A 16071-nucleotide genomic window follows, 5' to 3' on the forward strand; every position below is an offset into this window, starting at 1 on the left:
AGTTTCTTTCTGAACCATGTAGTCAGTATATGAATGCAGCTCAGTTTTATACCTTTTCCAGGGTACATACAGCAAACCACTGGTTAAAGGGGAAGAGACTTACATATTTTGACTGTAGATTAAAAAGCAAACCTACTGATGGTTTTTGGTGTATGCTACTCTTAAAGTGCAGCATATGACTTCCTCATTGTGATTTTATTAACTTTACAAGCGACTTTTGCTGTTCTTTCTGTTATTTTGGTCTGTTTTATGCCTAGCTGTAAGTACAAAATCTAATGCAAGGAAGAAAAGACAGTTTCTACTTCAGGATATTCATTTCCCAAGACAGTGGTTAAAAGTAGTTTTGGAGATGTTTTATATGTAATTATGTAGAATAATACTAGCTCTGAATTGCTAAGACCTCTGGATCACTGGATGTCCTACAAGTTGCATCTGTATTATGAAAATAAGGCCTATTAATACTTTGAGAGAGCATTTCAAGAAGTTGAGGATTTTATCCATATCATGTAGTAGCTTCAGTATAACTCCGCTTCTGCTGTTCCTCATGTGCTGTATTTCTTAACTGCTTCCAGCGTTTCTCAGAATCAGATTAAATGTTCATATATTCCATGTAGCTGCTATTTGTTCCATTAGTGTGAAGGCCTGGGGTAGCACCCATCTCACCCTCCGTTAGACCTGTGATATCAGTTACTACAGTTGAAGTGCTAGTCTTCAACTCTTCCTATTATTAGCGGGGAAGAATCTGGCAGTTCAACTGATCTACTCCAGCTTTTTGCTTTAGTATTAGATGAATAATGTCTTAGGACTCCAGTGTGGTACAGGACTCAGCGGCATCAATTATGAAGCCTGAATTGAAAAATCTAGCTTAAAAAGGTACTTCTATACTGTAGGTATCATTCAAGGACCTAAACATACGAGTAGACAGCTAATTACCATGTAAGTCTGTTGATCTTTAACAAGACAGATGCATTTTATAATTGGACCACTTTTTCTATTTAGAACAATCATGTTGTCATGTAAACACTCTAAAACCTAGTCAGGTTCCAGTTGAGAAAGTAACTTTCCATACAGTGCACATACTTTAACAGTCTGAAGTGAGTGAAAGAAAGATTCACTATGTTTTCATTTTCTGTCCTTTAATGGACTGTAGTGAATCTAGGAATCATTTTTGCCTTCATGATTTTTATGCATTTTCAACTCTATAATTAGGAAATTACTTTCCATCTCACGTGAAGAGCAGTTTGCGTATCATATTTTATGTGTGAGGGAGGTGCTTTTTTTCTTCTTTCTCACATTTCTGCTGAGAGAGACTGTAATGCTTCAGTCTATTTTAGCTTGCAGGTTGTTTACTTTCTTACTGGGGATTTACAAAGCAACTTATTTTAATACGTATGATATGAACATGGATTTCAAAAATTATCTCAGATCATCCACATCTGCAAGATCTTTTCTTCTAGACAAAGAGGAAATTTCTGGTAGATAAATTTAGTGAAGATGTTTTTTATTTGTGTATTCTTTGGAGAATACAAATGCCAGTTCTTTTGTTGGGCACAAAGCCATTTACATCTTAAGGGAGGAAAAAGCTGAGATGTTGGTTACTTGTTGACTGCCAACAGCGTAGCTGACGTTTCTGTTTGTGAAACCGGCTGTATTTCAGTCAGAGTCATCTTGTTTAAACAGCCCAGGGAGCCTGTCATGGTGGGTTGTAGGTTCTTTTTATTACTAGCACATTTATGTCACGAACTTCACTGGCTACTAACGTTCTTTAAAGCAATGTAAAACTTGCATTAACCAACAGCTCCTGCATTAAGAGAAATGCACCCACAGAAAGTGGTTTCAGTAGAACAAACATCATATGTTAGAAAATTTGGGAAATTTCTTTAGAGGTAAAAACAAATCCATCATGGAAAAGGATTTTTCTAAAGTCTCAGTTGGATACAGCAGCTTGGCAGATCTCGGTGTTGTCTCTTGCCTTCAAGGAGTAGTCTCTAGACCTCATGTTTTAGAACACACTGAAACAGTGTCACATCTTTATATACAGCATGGTGGGTTCAGGAGGCAGATGAGAAGAGACAATTTCAAAGAAGAGAGAAACACATAGCAATTGAATATTTTTCTTTAGTCTGATGAATTGAGGTGTTCTTGATATTTGATATTGCTGTTAGAAAGTATGTGCATTTTTGTCCATTCAGCTTTGTACTTGTGAATTCTAATCCTCTAAGATTAGTAATATAAAGAGAATTTTGCTTTTACTGTAAATTAGTGTGTTGAAAGCCTCTATTAAAATGTGCTGCTTAATATTTCAGATGGAAATTGACACAGCACTGAGTGATCTTGAAGCAGCTGATTTTGCTGAAATGGTAAATATTTACTTTTGTTGTTTGCACTGCACGGCACCTCTTTGCCTTTCTCATATTCGGTGGCTTAAGAAAAGCACCAGTTTCTCAGCCATGCTTTGTAATCAAGTGGGATTCAAAGCAAAGGTACGCTGTGTTATTCCTGTTTTAAGATAGATTGATGTTATCCGCTTCTTTGTCTTGAATTTTTCTCAGTGGTTAATGTTATAACCATATAATAATCCTCTAGGAATAGTCACTGGATGAACATGATGCACTATAACTTAAGTCCATGGGTTGCCTACAGGGACACTTCTAATCACAACAAATGTGTTGTTTTCCTTTGAATAAAACAAAAAGTTTCAGTGGAGCATGAGAACTTAACTTACCAGTTTGAATAAAGCAATTACAAGTTATACATATTCTGAAAGGAGAAGGTAGTAATTTACTTGGGGAAAATGCTTTCTACTTGGTGAACAGGATAGTGAGATGTAAATGTACTTACATCTTGTTCAGATATTTAATGATGCTTGAAGCTAAAAATACAAGTTAGGCAGTCATTTGGTCAGTCTTTCAAAGCAAATTAAAAAACGGTACCAGACAGCCTGGATGAATATTTTCAGAAGAGGATGGTTCTGAGTTGTATTTTATTGCAAATAAATTGATTGCACCCAATAATTTAAAATACTCTGTATCCATATTAAATTAGTCTTAGTACTTTGAGAGCTTTAGGCATTTTAATTGAAAGATAATGACTAGGCACATTTGGTGTTAAATTTCAAGAAACTATTAAGAATGCTTTGAGTTGGAAATTTTGCTCTATGAGGGCCTCTGGTGTCAGTAGTTATGCTTCAGTTTGCTGTAAGAATTAGCAGACCTTGAAAAGTTTGTTTGTGGACAGATAAGCACTGGATGGAAAATCAGAGCATCTTATTTTGAGCTGAAAACTGTAGTGACACAAAAATTTATAATATAGGCTAAAACTTTGTATTTCATTTAACTGCTCAAAATATTCTTATTAATACTGTTCTGATGCCCGATTGATATAAGTGGTCAAACATGAAAAGATTAAATAATACTGATTGACTGGAATTAGTTTCAGTGTATTTGCTCTGTAAAATAAAAAGCCTGATCTAAAAATACTTGCTTTTGTTCACAGTCTGAAGATTACTACAACATGAGAAGATTATATATGATTATGGGCTCTTGTCTCTTCTACAAGGTACTATTACTGATTAAGGCCTACAGGTTAGGAAAACATTTAAAGATCCAGTAGTGCAGCAACTCTTCCTCACAAATATGATAAATGGATGTTTGCTTTAAATGTGTAATCCTAGTAAGAGATCAAAAACACTGTAACAAAAACAGCAACAAAAAGATTATAAAGCAATACACGCTATATGATCAATAAAACCAGAATATTTGTTTGAAGCTGTCATATGGAAATTCTGTTGCACGTGATGAAGAAAGACAGTAATATGAGATGGAAGACTCACTTGAACTGATTCAGTCTGATATTCTAACAGGATTTTTCCTTGCATTGCCGTTATTTAATAAAGGTGACAACCAGTCAGCTATCTTTGATCTGTCTTCAAATCAAAGATTTGACAAGTTGGACTGCCAGCTTTTTCATTTTGGTCTCATTAGTAAACTTACCTGTCTTATTAAACGTAGGCAGTGTATTTGACAATGTAAAGACAGAGCAAGATTGACACCCTTTGCTTTAAGGAAACTTTCATGCTACTGATCTTTGTACCAGTAGCATTATGAGAGTAAATTTTCAGCACAGTTTAGTTGGGTTTTTTGTTTTGTTTTGTATTTGTCAACAAGTTTCTTACTGAATACACTTCCTTTTCTGTGTTCAATCAAGGGTTACTTGATTGGCAATCACTTGCCAAAGGAAGATCTCATTGATATAGGTTTATATAGCCAGCACTATTGTCTGTTACCCTTGGCAGCAGAGCAGAAGATTGGTCAGTTAGTGATATGGCGGGAAGTATTTCCACAACATCACATCCAACCATGTGAAGTGTCAGATTTTACAGGATACACTGAACCCGAAGCAAGATACTTCTTACTGATAGTTGGCTTGGTAAGTAAGCATTTCCCTGTTATGTATCACCCTTTCTGTATGCTCCATTTTATTATTGTGTTTTGTCTGTTGTTTAGTCACGTGTTAATTTACTAATTGTAGAAAATATTTGTCTTTTATCTGTTTCATGGGACATTATTTCTTAGGTAGTGGAATTATTTGTGTCTTGTTATTTTTATACATTTCCATTTCAGTTGGAAATGTTTTACTTTAGTGATCCTGTATTTGCAGATAACTCACTGAAGAAATGTTTTTTAAAAGCATTGTTTTTTGTCTAATATCTGATGAATATGTAATCCATAGCCTTCATTTGCATGATAACTTAGATAACGTGAAAGGAAAAAGTAAAAATGGCTCTGGGGAGGAGGAAGGGCTCCTGAGTATAATACTGTTTTTTGTCCAAGCATCTGGTGAGATATAATACAGTGAATAGTATATTTTAAATCAAAGGCTAACGTTGCTACCTCCATGTTTACAGAGACACTTTATGCTGTGTGTTCTGCTAGAGGCAGGAGGCTGTGCATCAAAAGCCATTGGGAATCCAGGACCAGACTGTATATATGTAGACCAGGTCAAAGCTACTATACTTCAACTGGAAGGTATAGATGCCAGCATAGAGGAGAGGCTAGATTCTCCTTCCATTCCACCTTTATCTTGCGCTGACTGGTTCCTTCCTACAACACGTGACAAACTGGAGAGCTTAACCACCTCACCTATCCTAAGTAAGATACAGAATGCTTCCAGAACAGAAACTACTTCAGCAAGCAAAAGGACTCTGTTTGGTGACTCTTCCTTAACAACACGTAAGCCAAGTCCTACAAGAAACAGTGGAGGACCTGACCACCATGGTAATGAAGGTCCTGCAGAAGATGAAAGCAATAATCTACAGTCTCTAGCGGATCAGGTCTGAGAACAGGGAAAAACATATTGCTTAAAGTTTTGGTGGGTTTGGGGAAAGTGGCAGTTCTTGTTAAAATTCATGTACTTAAAACAAACAAAAAAGCAAAAATCCCACAGCAGAGCTGAATAAAATGTCAACAACACCTGAATTCAGTAGGAGATACTTGAGTTGCTTTGGGAAACTTTGAGTCAGCCTCCCAGCTGTCACATTTTTATTTGGATTATTGTTGCTTCTCAATATTTGGTTTTCAGCTGACTAAACTTGGGACAGCTGTGTTGGAGTCAGAGTAAATAATTGGAAAATATCTCCAAGATAATAATGGTGTAGGCAAAAGCAATAGGGACAACTTGCTGTACGGTTGTACACTGCTTCTTATCAATTTTGGCTAAAAGTAGACTAAAATATATTATGCATTCACTGATGTGACTGGGGCTTCATTGAAAGCAATACGTTATTTTTCTTTTAAATTGGTAATTTCTTTAATTCAGTTCTTTCCATGGCAATATTTTCTGTTAATTCACCCATCTACTTGTTTTTCAGGTTGCTAGAAAAAAACATACCCTACCAAATCCATCTCATTTAGGAAACCTTAAGAAGAACTTGTCAGAGAAGGACTTGGAACTTTTTAACACTATCAAGTAATAAATTGGTTTTTTTTTAATAAGTGTTTCATTTTAAAAGTCATACACGCATGTTTTTCTGAAGGTGTCATATCCTTGCATAATTTATTATTGTAACCAAAACTTTGCTATACAAACTCTTAATTAGAAGACTTAAAAATATTTCAGTGGAGTGTATATATGTCCAACATTTATGTGAACTTAGAAATTCAAGTACATGAATTTTTTGCTCATTTTTAGTACTCCATTGCAGCTACCAGAAAAATGATTATAAGAAAACTGTACATATTGTTTAACTGAAATTTCATTCATATTTATTTGAATATTAAAATGATTACCCTGTTTTTGAAGGTTGACGTCTGGTCCTGAGAATACCCTGTTCCACTATCTGTCTTTGGAAACAATGCATGGAATCTTTATAACCCCAACTCACAAGGAAGTCGCACGGCTCGGGGGCTCCATCCACCCTCAGTTAATTGAGAATTTCCATCGCTGCTGTCTGTCAATTCGTTCAGTTTTTCAGCAGTGCATGATGAAAGATGTAAGCTTTGTCTTCAGTTTTTCTCTCTATTTACATTCTCAATTTATTATTTCAATATTGTTTTCAGTTTTTTGTTTAAAAAGTTCACTGGCAGGCAGTTCTTTATGTTGTTGTTTAAAAGCACTGGACTCCTTTACTGCTATAGGTAGATTTTCTCTCTAAACATCCAACCATGTATGTGTATAACTACAGTTCAACCTGCCATGCCCTCAGAATAAATACTTGGTGAATTCAGTATGGTATTTTATTTTTCTGTTTGATTTTAGAGCTCTGTAACTCAGCACAAAATTCTCACACATTGGGTTGAAGTATAGGAAGTAGCAAGAGAAGGCTGTTGGATTCTTTTAGTCATATTAATCCTATAAGGAAATTTCAGACTGTAGGAAAAAGTAAATGGATGCCCTCTCTTTGCACAGAAAATGGTTGATGTGAGCAGTGCCAGTGCTCCCCTTGCTGCCCTGACAGCGTGTCTGAGCACTGACCTGAAGAGAGCCTCTCTGAAGCTGAGGGAATGTTTGTTCTCAGCGCCTTTGTTCTCTGGGCTACCTGAGATTGCTTATACATTTGCCACCCACCAATGTCTCTGATAGTTTTCTCACACTGATATCTGTTTAGAACCTGGCTGGTTATAATGATCAATTCTTTTTAATTATGTTACCAAATAATCTCTTGGATTTCAGATTATGTGGGATGGCACAACAAGTGAGTTTTTTTCTCTTTAGAAAAAGTTTAAGCCTTGCTTGAACTCAAGACTGTATACGAGTCAGATTTTCTTAGATCCTTAAGTGATGGTCCAAGTGCATTAAATGAGAAATGCGAAAGAACAGTACAAATTGAATGAATGCCATTTGCAAATATCAGTATTATTTTTCTCTGTGTTTTCTTGAAGTTACTGAAGAAGTTATTTTTGGTTAGACTGATGTACCTCATAAATATTTCTTTTCTTTCTTCTTCTTTAAGTGTTAGGAAAAGCAGGTTAATTTGGAGGATTATTCTGTTAACGACATAAGATTCTGAGGTTTGGCTGAATAAGACATTGACAGTGGGTCTTCTGTTCTGGGCACTTTGGCAGGAGATCTGGAAACCCGAAAGCAAGCAGAGAGAATACACAAATATTTCCTCTGATCAAATTGCCTTTGGTTAAGCTTGTAGTTCAAACTAAAGATACCTGAGTAAACAAACCATTCAACTACTAAGTGTAGTTTGTAAAAAGTGAAGAATGTGTACTTGAAAGTGACAACTTCTGTTTTGGCAACAGCTGTATCCGCACATGGTTTTCTGGGTTTTTCAGGTGCGTGTCTTTATCATAAGCAGCAGCTGGGTTCATTGTGCCCTGAAAGTCAAAAATAATTGAACATGTGCTGCAGAACAAAGTTTCTTTTAGAGGAAAATCTGAGAAACCTATGGAAGCCAGCTTGTTAACTAAGAGTATTTTGACCACAGAAATCCAGGGTGGTTTTTCTTAGTTGGCTTCAACAGTTGATGCTGTAATTGCCGGGTTGTATTAGGGCATAAGGAGAATGTAAAAGAATGAATAGAACTTCTTTTGTGTTCATAGAACTTGACAAAAAGAAAAATAAAAGGCAAAAAATGTACTATTGTACTGTTAATTCAAAGGAAGAGATGGGAGCTGTAGCTTTTTTAGCATACTTTGTTGTTAATGAAGCTGTTTTATCTCAGATGTCTTACTAAAGAGAATGCGGTTTGGATAGACCAAAAAAAAGCAAAAGAAGGGGGGCGCTTCTAAATGGTGTAACAGTATTAAAAATCCTGTTGATACTGAAGTAACAAAACTGAAGAAAAGAGTCTCGTAAGCAAAATAGTTCTATCTTCTGTCTGGCTTATTGACAGCAATGTCATTCAGCAGCTTCCTGAAGGACGCATGCTAAAATTACATGTACTGACGTTTACATTAAAAAATATATATCTGTCTGTACCAACACTTCCTCAACTGTTTTACAGAAAAAGAAGAAAGCGGGCAGTAAGATCTCAGAATTTAGCAGTACGGATGAAGACTTAGGTCCTGTAAGAGAACATGGAGTTTTGTTTGAGTGCTCTCCCAAGAACTGGAATGATCAGAAGAAACCGCCACCGACAATGAGTTACTGGGTTGTGGGGTGAGTTTAAAGACAGACTAATCTATTTCTCCCCAAACCTTCCGTTTTGAGTATGCTGCTCTCATATTTAAGGTTTATTTATTTATTTTTCAATTGGGAAGATCAAACCCACCTACTGGTCTATCTGAGATGTTCTGGGGAGGAAGCATTCCTTCCTGGATTTGCTTTCCAAATTCTGCTGCCAGCACAAATAATCTATTTACTATGATGTCACATAATTTTAATTTAAACTTATTTGCATGACAGAATAGTGTGCTGCCCTGGGTATTAAATATTAAAAATCAGAACTCTTATTCAAAGTAATCAAATGTAATGAGAAAATAGAATGCATCGTCAGTTGGCAATTCAGAACATTATACATAATTTAACTGTTTAAGACCAGTTCTCACCAACCATGTTTTGTGATGCCGAATATTTAGCTGCAGTTAGCAGACAGAATTCGCCAGTCAGCAGGATGACCAAGGACAGTCCAATAATACTTACAGAGCCATGTGCTATGTTATAATGCTACATACAGTTATGCAAAGGTATATTAACAGCTTTCCTATTTTAGTTCTTTCCCTCAAAGATTCTGTTGGAGTGACACATAGGAATGTACCTGACAAGTTGTATTAAGTTTGAGAATGAGTAAATATGTAAATACTGGAGTTTGTTCCTACGTAACCCAGTGCAAAAACAACAGTAACATCAAAATACATGCTAAAGACATAAAAAAAACTTTCTTAATAGGCTTGAGGAAACTGAAGAGATAACTGACCTTGGAATCTAATATATGAAAACAGTAAAATCATGCAGGAGGACCACAGACATTTGCTGGCTGTATTACACAGCAATTGCAAAAAGCTAACACCTGTGATTTCTTACGTTTGTTTGGGGTTTTTTTTTTGTGTGTGTGTGTTCTTTTTCTTCAGGAGACTCTTCTTGCATCCAAAACCACAGGAGTTTTACGTTTGTTTCCATGACTCAGTTGCAGAAGTCGCTGTTGAGCTGGCCTTTAAGCTGTCCTTTGGTTTAGCTACATAGATGAACTTCCTGAATATACAGCCATCCTCGTTCTCATCTCTCAAAGCATTCATGGGTAGTGAGAGTTCACCTCAGTTGAAGTGACTGTCGCTGGCATACCTTTGAAATGCTTTTAAAAAGGTGAAATCTACCTTCTGATTTGACATATTTGAAACTTCAGAGATGATTCTAATGACCTAATCAGTTGAATGCTTATAAAAAAATTCAGAGCACCAAAGTTTTGCATTTATCTATTGTCAAATTATTTATCCTTATTGTAACTTTGTTATGTGAAAAGTACATTCACTGCTCTCCACTGTCCACTATTCAGTGTAAAATGATACACTGATATCCTCAAAGCGCTCTGTGAATATTTGGCAGTCACTGATAGGGAAAAGTAGATTTCCCAATTAATGAAAATGTTGTGCCTCGAGGTACATGAAAAATACAGAAATATTTTCAGTAACATTGTGTTAGTCACAACAAAAATAGACCTTTTAAAAGAATGATGATGTTTAGCCACCCAAAACTGATGATGTAACATTTTGCTCGTGCACACTGTTAGACATTTGAGACCTACAGTGGTGACTGATGTTTTACCTGATTTCATGACTTTCATCATAAATAATGCTTGCATTTGTGAAAAAAGCAGTTTTGAAGGCACGAGAGAGGTGTGCTGAGGGTGGTATTTTTGTTTAAGACCAATGCATGGAGAGCTACTTTTGTATTATATTCATAATTTCATAATAAAAAATGTATATTTTTAAAAGACCAGTACAGTGCTATTCTAATTTATTTTAAGGCTACATATCTTCTCTTTTTGTTCATTTAAGCAGTATTTGTTTAACTAGATCTTCTACAGTCTAATGCTGGATATTGAAAAAAAGTTAGGTTATGTCTGTATGAGGCAAGAGAAGGAATGCTTGCAAAACCAGAAGGCTTCTACAGAATTCAGCTTTCCTACTAATTGCTGAAAGGTTTTTAGTAGACAAATTAGCTGCTCTGATTGTATTTGTTAATTTATTATACAGTTTTACTGAAGATCTAGTTTAAAAGGTTTGATTTTCTTGGGTCCTTTTTTTTTTTTTTACCCCCAGCCAGCACATTTAGATTTGGTCATTTGCACAGTGCCCTATCGCATCCTTCATCAATAGTGCAACTTTTTTTTCCTTTCGCTGCCTCTACTTGCTAACAGTGGTATCAAAAGAAAAAATATATATATGTATTTAGGAAAGTAAATTCCATTCTTTAGGTTCTCACGATCAAATCCTTAGCATGTTTCAACTAGCAAATTGCACTCAGAGTAATTCTAAACTGATCCTTTAAATGCCTTTGACTGCTCACGCTCACTGGGTCATTCACAGCTTGGTTTAAATCATTCTGTAGTTGCTTTAATTTCACACAGTAGAAGTCTTAAGCCTGAAGTTTAAGTGTATGATGGAAGGTTTTGTTAATCAGCCCTTTCCAAAATTGATGGTTCCTTCATGACAACATATCAGTTTGAGATGTACAGAGCTGAGTTGCATCAGTAATGCTTTTACATCTCTATTCTCCATCTACAAATCAGGTTATCTGAGAGATTTCTGTGGAAAAAATTAAAAGACACTGAGAAGCAGCTCCAGGCAGAGCCAGTGGTGCAGGGTTACAGTCGACTGCTTTGTGTGCATCCAGAGAGAACAAGGTACAGACCCGGCCATTCTGTTTCATCACTATGGTTAGGAAAAGAAACATTTTCAAGAACATCTCTGCTGCCACAGTGATGGCAAGCCAACAGAGGAGGGCTGTTAAGTGGGGAGGAGGTAGGGAGAAGGTGCAATTCACTTCAGGATTCTTGTTGATCTGAAAAACAAACCTGCAGCCACAAAGTCAGCACACTTTCATGTGATGAAGCAGCAAAATTATGCGTATTGGTGGTTGTGGACATCTTCCTTCTGATGGTTTCTCAGAAGCAGCAGTTATTTGGCATACCCACATTGATATGAATGAAAGAGTACTCGGACTAAGAAAGGAATACCTTGGCTTGATTTTTCTTTGCCCTTAAGTTGTATTTGCCTTCACCCACAAAAGCACAACAGGATATTTAAGTGAAGTGCATGGCTGTGTGTTACGAAGTTCAATCTCACTGCTGCTCACCATTGCTGATCAGCACCAGTGGGAACCAGGCATGGAACAGGGGCAACAATGGCAAAAAGCATATGCATTTCTCATGGCTTATGTAAGATTTTTTTCCTGTGTTATGTCCTCAGCACCATTTAACTTAGTGCATTTACATTAGCATCCAGAGGAATTCTGGTTTTGACCTAGAAGAAGAATATCATCACAAAAGCCCTGCACAGTTTCTGGTGTGAATGAACCGTTTTTTATTGATTTGGTATGGAGCTGGAGCACCCCCTATGGAAGCTAACCTGTATAGGCAGGCTCCTTCCAGAAAAGGACATGGGTTAAAAAGAGTCAGACGTTCTGTGGTTTCTCTTGACAGTTTTTTTTACTGTATCCAGACTGCAGTCGATGCAGGCATCTCTATTCCTAGAGAGGTACAGAAGTTGATGGACATTTATGGAAGGATGCTGAAAATGTGCCCTATTCCACAGCACTTGCATTTATAGTTTCTTGTGCTAACACTGAACACATACATCTGTTATTGGTACCCATCAGAATAAATCCAGATTTCCAGCACCAAATGCCTGAAAAATAAAAGACCTGAAAAGGAATATTTCTAACCATTGTTATACCTCATGCAAGTAGAAACAGTAGAAGGAATGTCGTATAACAAACTCCATGTAATACAAACTGTGGATGTTTATTTTAAGAATCCATTTCTTTTTCTGTAGGACTTTTTTCAGTTCTGTAAATTCAGTAAATGTTATGCACTGTTTTCCAGCAGAGGCTTTAAACTACGCTTTCAAAGACAGGTACAAACAGATTTTAATGTCCAAAGTGGGTAAACTGGTAAATAAATGATCTCTTGGTTCTGCTTCATAAACTCACTACATTTGGCCAAGAACTGTGCCGTTCTTTCTCTCAGAATGGTTGGTAATTCATGGTAGCGTGTTGATAACATTTTGTATTTAGCATCTTTAAAAGTGAGCATGGTTTTCTGTGTAGCTGATTGTTGAAGGTAATGAAGTCTGCCTTTTTCACTTCTGTGATTAATAACTTTGTGGGGTTCATGTAACTGCTCGTCACTTCAGTCAAAATTTTCAGTGTCGTTCAGAACACAGTGATTTTGGTGGTAACTGACGGAATTATTAAGATGCACATTGAAAATCTTAGATTCAGGTACCAATGTTTCTATTCTGTGTTTAAAAAATTCCAATTAATTAACATTTTAGCAATTAAGATGGCACTAGCATGGATTCTGATCTCAAAAATGTTTGTAGATAATCTCACAAGTGAAATTACGTCTGTTTTTAGTCTAATGCTTGAAGTTCTTGTGTTATGTCCCTCAAGCAGAAGTGTCTCTTCATCTTCTTACTTTTCATTATTTACTTGATAATTGTTACTGTGCACTGCTTGGGAGAGCTTCTACTTGTTAGAATATGTCTAATGCTATTAGATTGTGTGCTGTGTAGCTAAGTTATCACCCTGTAAACTTAATTCTTGCTATACATAAAGCTAGAAACATTTATGAAATAGTTTAAACATTTTGAGGAGTCTAGCTTTGTACAAACGGAATATGGAAAAGAAATATTGTTAAGTTATCGCTCAAAATGCAAATTATACTCTGAGCAATGCTGTCTTACCTTGCAAATTTGTTTGCTTCAAGAGGAAAGTTCCTCAGCTTGGATGGATTCTCACTGGGACACAGAGCTCAGCACTCAGGGGATTAATGATGGGGAATCCTGATCCTGAAATGTAAAGTGTTGATAACGGAATTTGAAAAATTACATCAAATGCATTCAGACCTGAACAGAAAAGAAGTGAATATTCTTTTCATGTAGAAATCTACCTTATTTGTGTTTTTTCTTAGGTTATCTGTTTTACAATTGCTTTGGTTATGTTTTCATAATTTAAACAAAAGTCTGGGTTCTGGGCTTTCTCTTGTTGACAGTTTTTTTCTGTGGTGCCAAAAAAAACCTGCCACAGGCAATGCTTTGCCATGGACTTTCCTGCTGTTGCTTTCCAGGAAGAATGTTGTCAGTCCTTAAGTTTGGACCGATCCCCTTGTATTGCCTGCAAATTCCTCAGCTCTCCTTTTTCAGCTGCAATTCCTTCATATGTAAAGAGTCTGAAGTTGCTGTTTTCTTTTTCTTGTTAGAGTAGAAAAAGTAAAACATGCATGAGGTACATAAGTGTTTATAGTTCTTCAAATCTCCTTTCTGCCTTCTAGAAGTATTTCCAGATGGCCTCCATGTGTATGTGCTTGTGACTCAAAACTCAGAAACATTCCACTAATAGCATTCAAGATTAATTTCTTCAGAAGGGTATTTAACAAAGTAGCATTATGAGTTATTGAAGCTCAGGAACTTGGGATGCTTCCTTACATACTTGATGCAGCATAGGAAATCACAGGTATGGTGCTGTGCGTGACTTTTGCTTGGCTGGATTATCTTCTGAAAAAAGATTACTACAGACTTTAGCTTGTGGGGAAGTGCAAAGGAACTGAAGAAAGCAGGCTCTGTCGACTTGCCAGGCACTGTTGGTACTGACAGTAATACAGGTGCAGTTTGAGCATCTTCAAATTGCGGCTGTCCTCTCCTTGCTACATGGACTAGATAAAAAACCTGAATGCTACCCTTTTCTTTTTTTGTTAGCATTTTTTACATTACTGTGCTACTCAAAGACTTAACATTTGTTTTAAATTTATTGGAAAACAGCTTCTTGCTGGACTATTGATTTCTGATCCGAGCTGAAAATGTACACGCTGTAAAAACTGTTTCAGTATTACTAAAGGGAAAAAAATAGCCGTGAAGTTTTAATAGCATTGAAACGTTTCAGAGCTCCCTTGAGACTGGAGTGACCTCATTTAATTCTTAAGCCTTCTATTTGCCCAGTAAAGAAGCATCAGAAGAAGGATCACAGCCCTTCTAAATTTAGCAGTTGGAAACAGCTAACAAGGCATTACATCAGATAAATATTTGTTAAAGATCTCTCTTTTGCTGTAGATGAAACAAGAAGAAAATGTTCCTTAGTGCTCTTTAACAAAAAAGAACACTTTGCTAAAGCATCTGAGCTTCCTTCTCAGTGTAGTGCAGTAATGACTTGTTCTGATTACTTGGATGCAGAGTGAGGAGAAGGAACTTATAAAGGTCCCATTGACTGCTGTATGACAATATATCACCAAGATAACATTGTTTTTCATGGGGTGCTCCCTAATACCCTCCATGGAACAGGAGGAGCAATAGTGCCAGTTCTTTGTCCTGCAGAGAAAGGGACTTGGGGGTTCTGATGGATGAAAAGCTGGACATGAGCCAGCAGTGTGCACTTGCAGCCCAGAGGACTGACAGTATCCTGGGCTGCATCAAAAGCTGTGGTGTATCTTATTTAATGCATATCTTGTTTGCATGATGTCTGTGGTCATTTGCATAGCATGTTTTTAGCTGCAATACTAGACAAGTAATACCCTTAAGTCATTTGGTTGTTTTTATAAATAAGCGTGTACCAAGTTAAATACTTTTAGGAATTAAAGAGCACTGTTTTGATATCATTCAAGAAACTGATCCAAGGAAAGACTTAACCTTTTACATGGGATTATCTTGAATTAAAAACCCCCAGATGTAGCCAAAACCTGAGGATTTGCAATGGGAGTACGGGGATAGGATCAGGTTGGTGGAGGGAGCAGAACATGGGTGTGACAGGACTCGGGGTTGTGGCTAATCTGATGTGAATGAATTGTGTTCATACTTGCAGACTGAGCACGTGGTGTAACACTAATGCATGCAAGAAAGACTTTTATGAACAAGTTCAGCTTATCCCACTTGCAATCTTATCTCTGACTCATACAGTCATACACCTGGCAAAGTGAATGTAGCAGCCAATGGCACTTTCTTGTCACTATCACCAATGTCTGCACTGTCTACATTCCCCACTGCAGCACAGTCTGTCTTGCTGCTGCACGGAGGGCTCACCCCCACTGCCAGGCTGCACAGCAGCTCTGGGCCTTGCTTGGTACGGTTGCATTGCTACACAAGAGCGTTCGCATGGAGCGGGCTCTCTCTTGGTTTCTCTCAGTGAGGAGTGAGCATGAGGTGGTGCTGCGGGAGCATTTACTGCAATGCCCTGAGTCACAGGGCTGGTGTTGTCCCAGCAGGGGCTGCATGGGATGTGGTCTCACTACAGCAGGCGGAGCTGGATCCAGGTGCTGTGCCTACCACCAGCTGCTTGTCCTTAGTGCTTCACCTATAACCCTGTTTAACAACCAGCCCTACTGCAGGGGTCCTGGGCACTTCACATCCTCATGGGGAACTGAGGAGACCGCTGGAACGACATCAAACTGAGAAGAATGGAGAAATAACCCAAGTT

General features: G+C 37.2%; 1 protein-coding gene and 1 long non-coding RNA gene across 5 annotated transcripts in view; one reads left to right on the forward strand and one right to left on the reverse strand.

Moving 5' to 3' along the window:
• The window catches only part of INTU (inturned planar cell polarity protein), a 35094-nt gene extending 24711 nt beyond the window's left edge, over nt 1-10383 (forward strand). For both annotated transcript variants that reach the window (XM_015861252.3, XM_085546542.1), the window contains exons 9-16: nt 2307-2360; nt 3496-3558; nt 4207-4428; nt 4907-5332; nt 5870-5967; nt 6301-6490; nt 8453-8607; nt 9519-10383. In XM_015861252.3, coding sequence (XP_015716738.2) covers nt 2307-2360; nt 3496-3558; nt 4207-4428; nt 4907-5332; nt 5870-5967; nt 6301-6490; nt 8453-8607; nt 9519-9630 — 1320 coding nt within the window. In that variant the 3' untranslated portion in view covers nt 9631-10383. The remainder of the gene's footprint in view (nt 1-2306; nt 2361-3495; nt 3559-4206; nt 4429-4906; nt 5333-5869; nt 5968-6300; nt 6491-8452; nt 8608-9518) is intronic.
• Nucleotides 1-16071, reverse strand: part of LOC107313224 (uncharacterized) — a 61479-nt gene that overhangs the window by 13328 nt on the left and 32080 nt on the right. The window contains exons 2-3 of one of the 3 annotated variants that reach the window (XR_014945792.1): nt 13353-13457; nt 11946-12135 (exon numbers count right to left, since the gene is read on the reverse strand). This is a non-coding gene — a long non-coding RNA (uncharacterized LOC107313224). Of the gene's footprint in view, nt 1-11945; nt 12310-13352; nt 13458-16071 lie in introns of those variants that run through there. The other 2 variants (XR_001554866.3, XR_014945793.1) reach the window with 2 other exon arrangements.

The sequence above is a fragment of the Coturnix japonica genome, chromosome 4 (genome assembly GCF_054131305.1).
Source record: "Coturnix japonica strain WE chromosome 4, WE-NBRP24, whole genome shotgun sequence".
NCBI classification, from domain to species: Eukaryota; Metazoa; Chordata; class Aves; order Galliformes; family Phasianidae; genus Coturnix; species Coturnix japonica.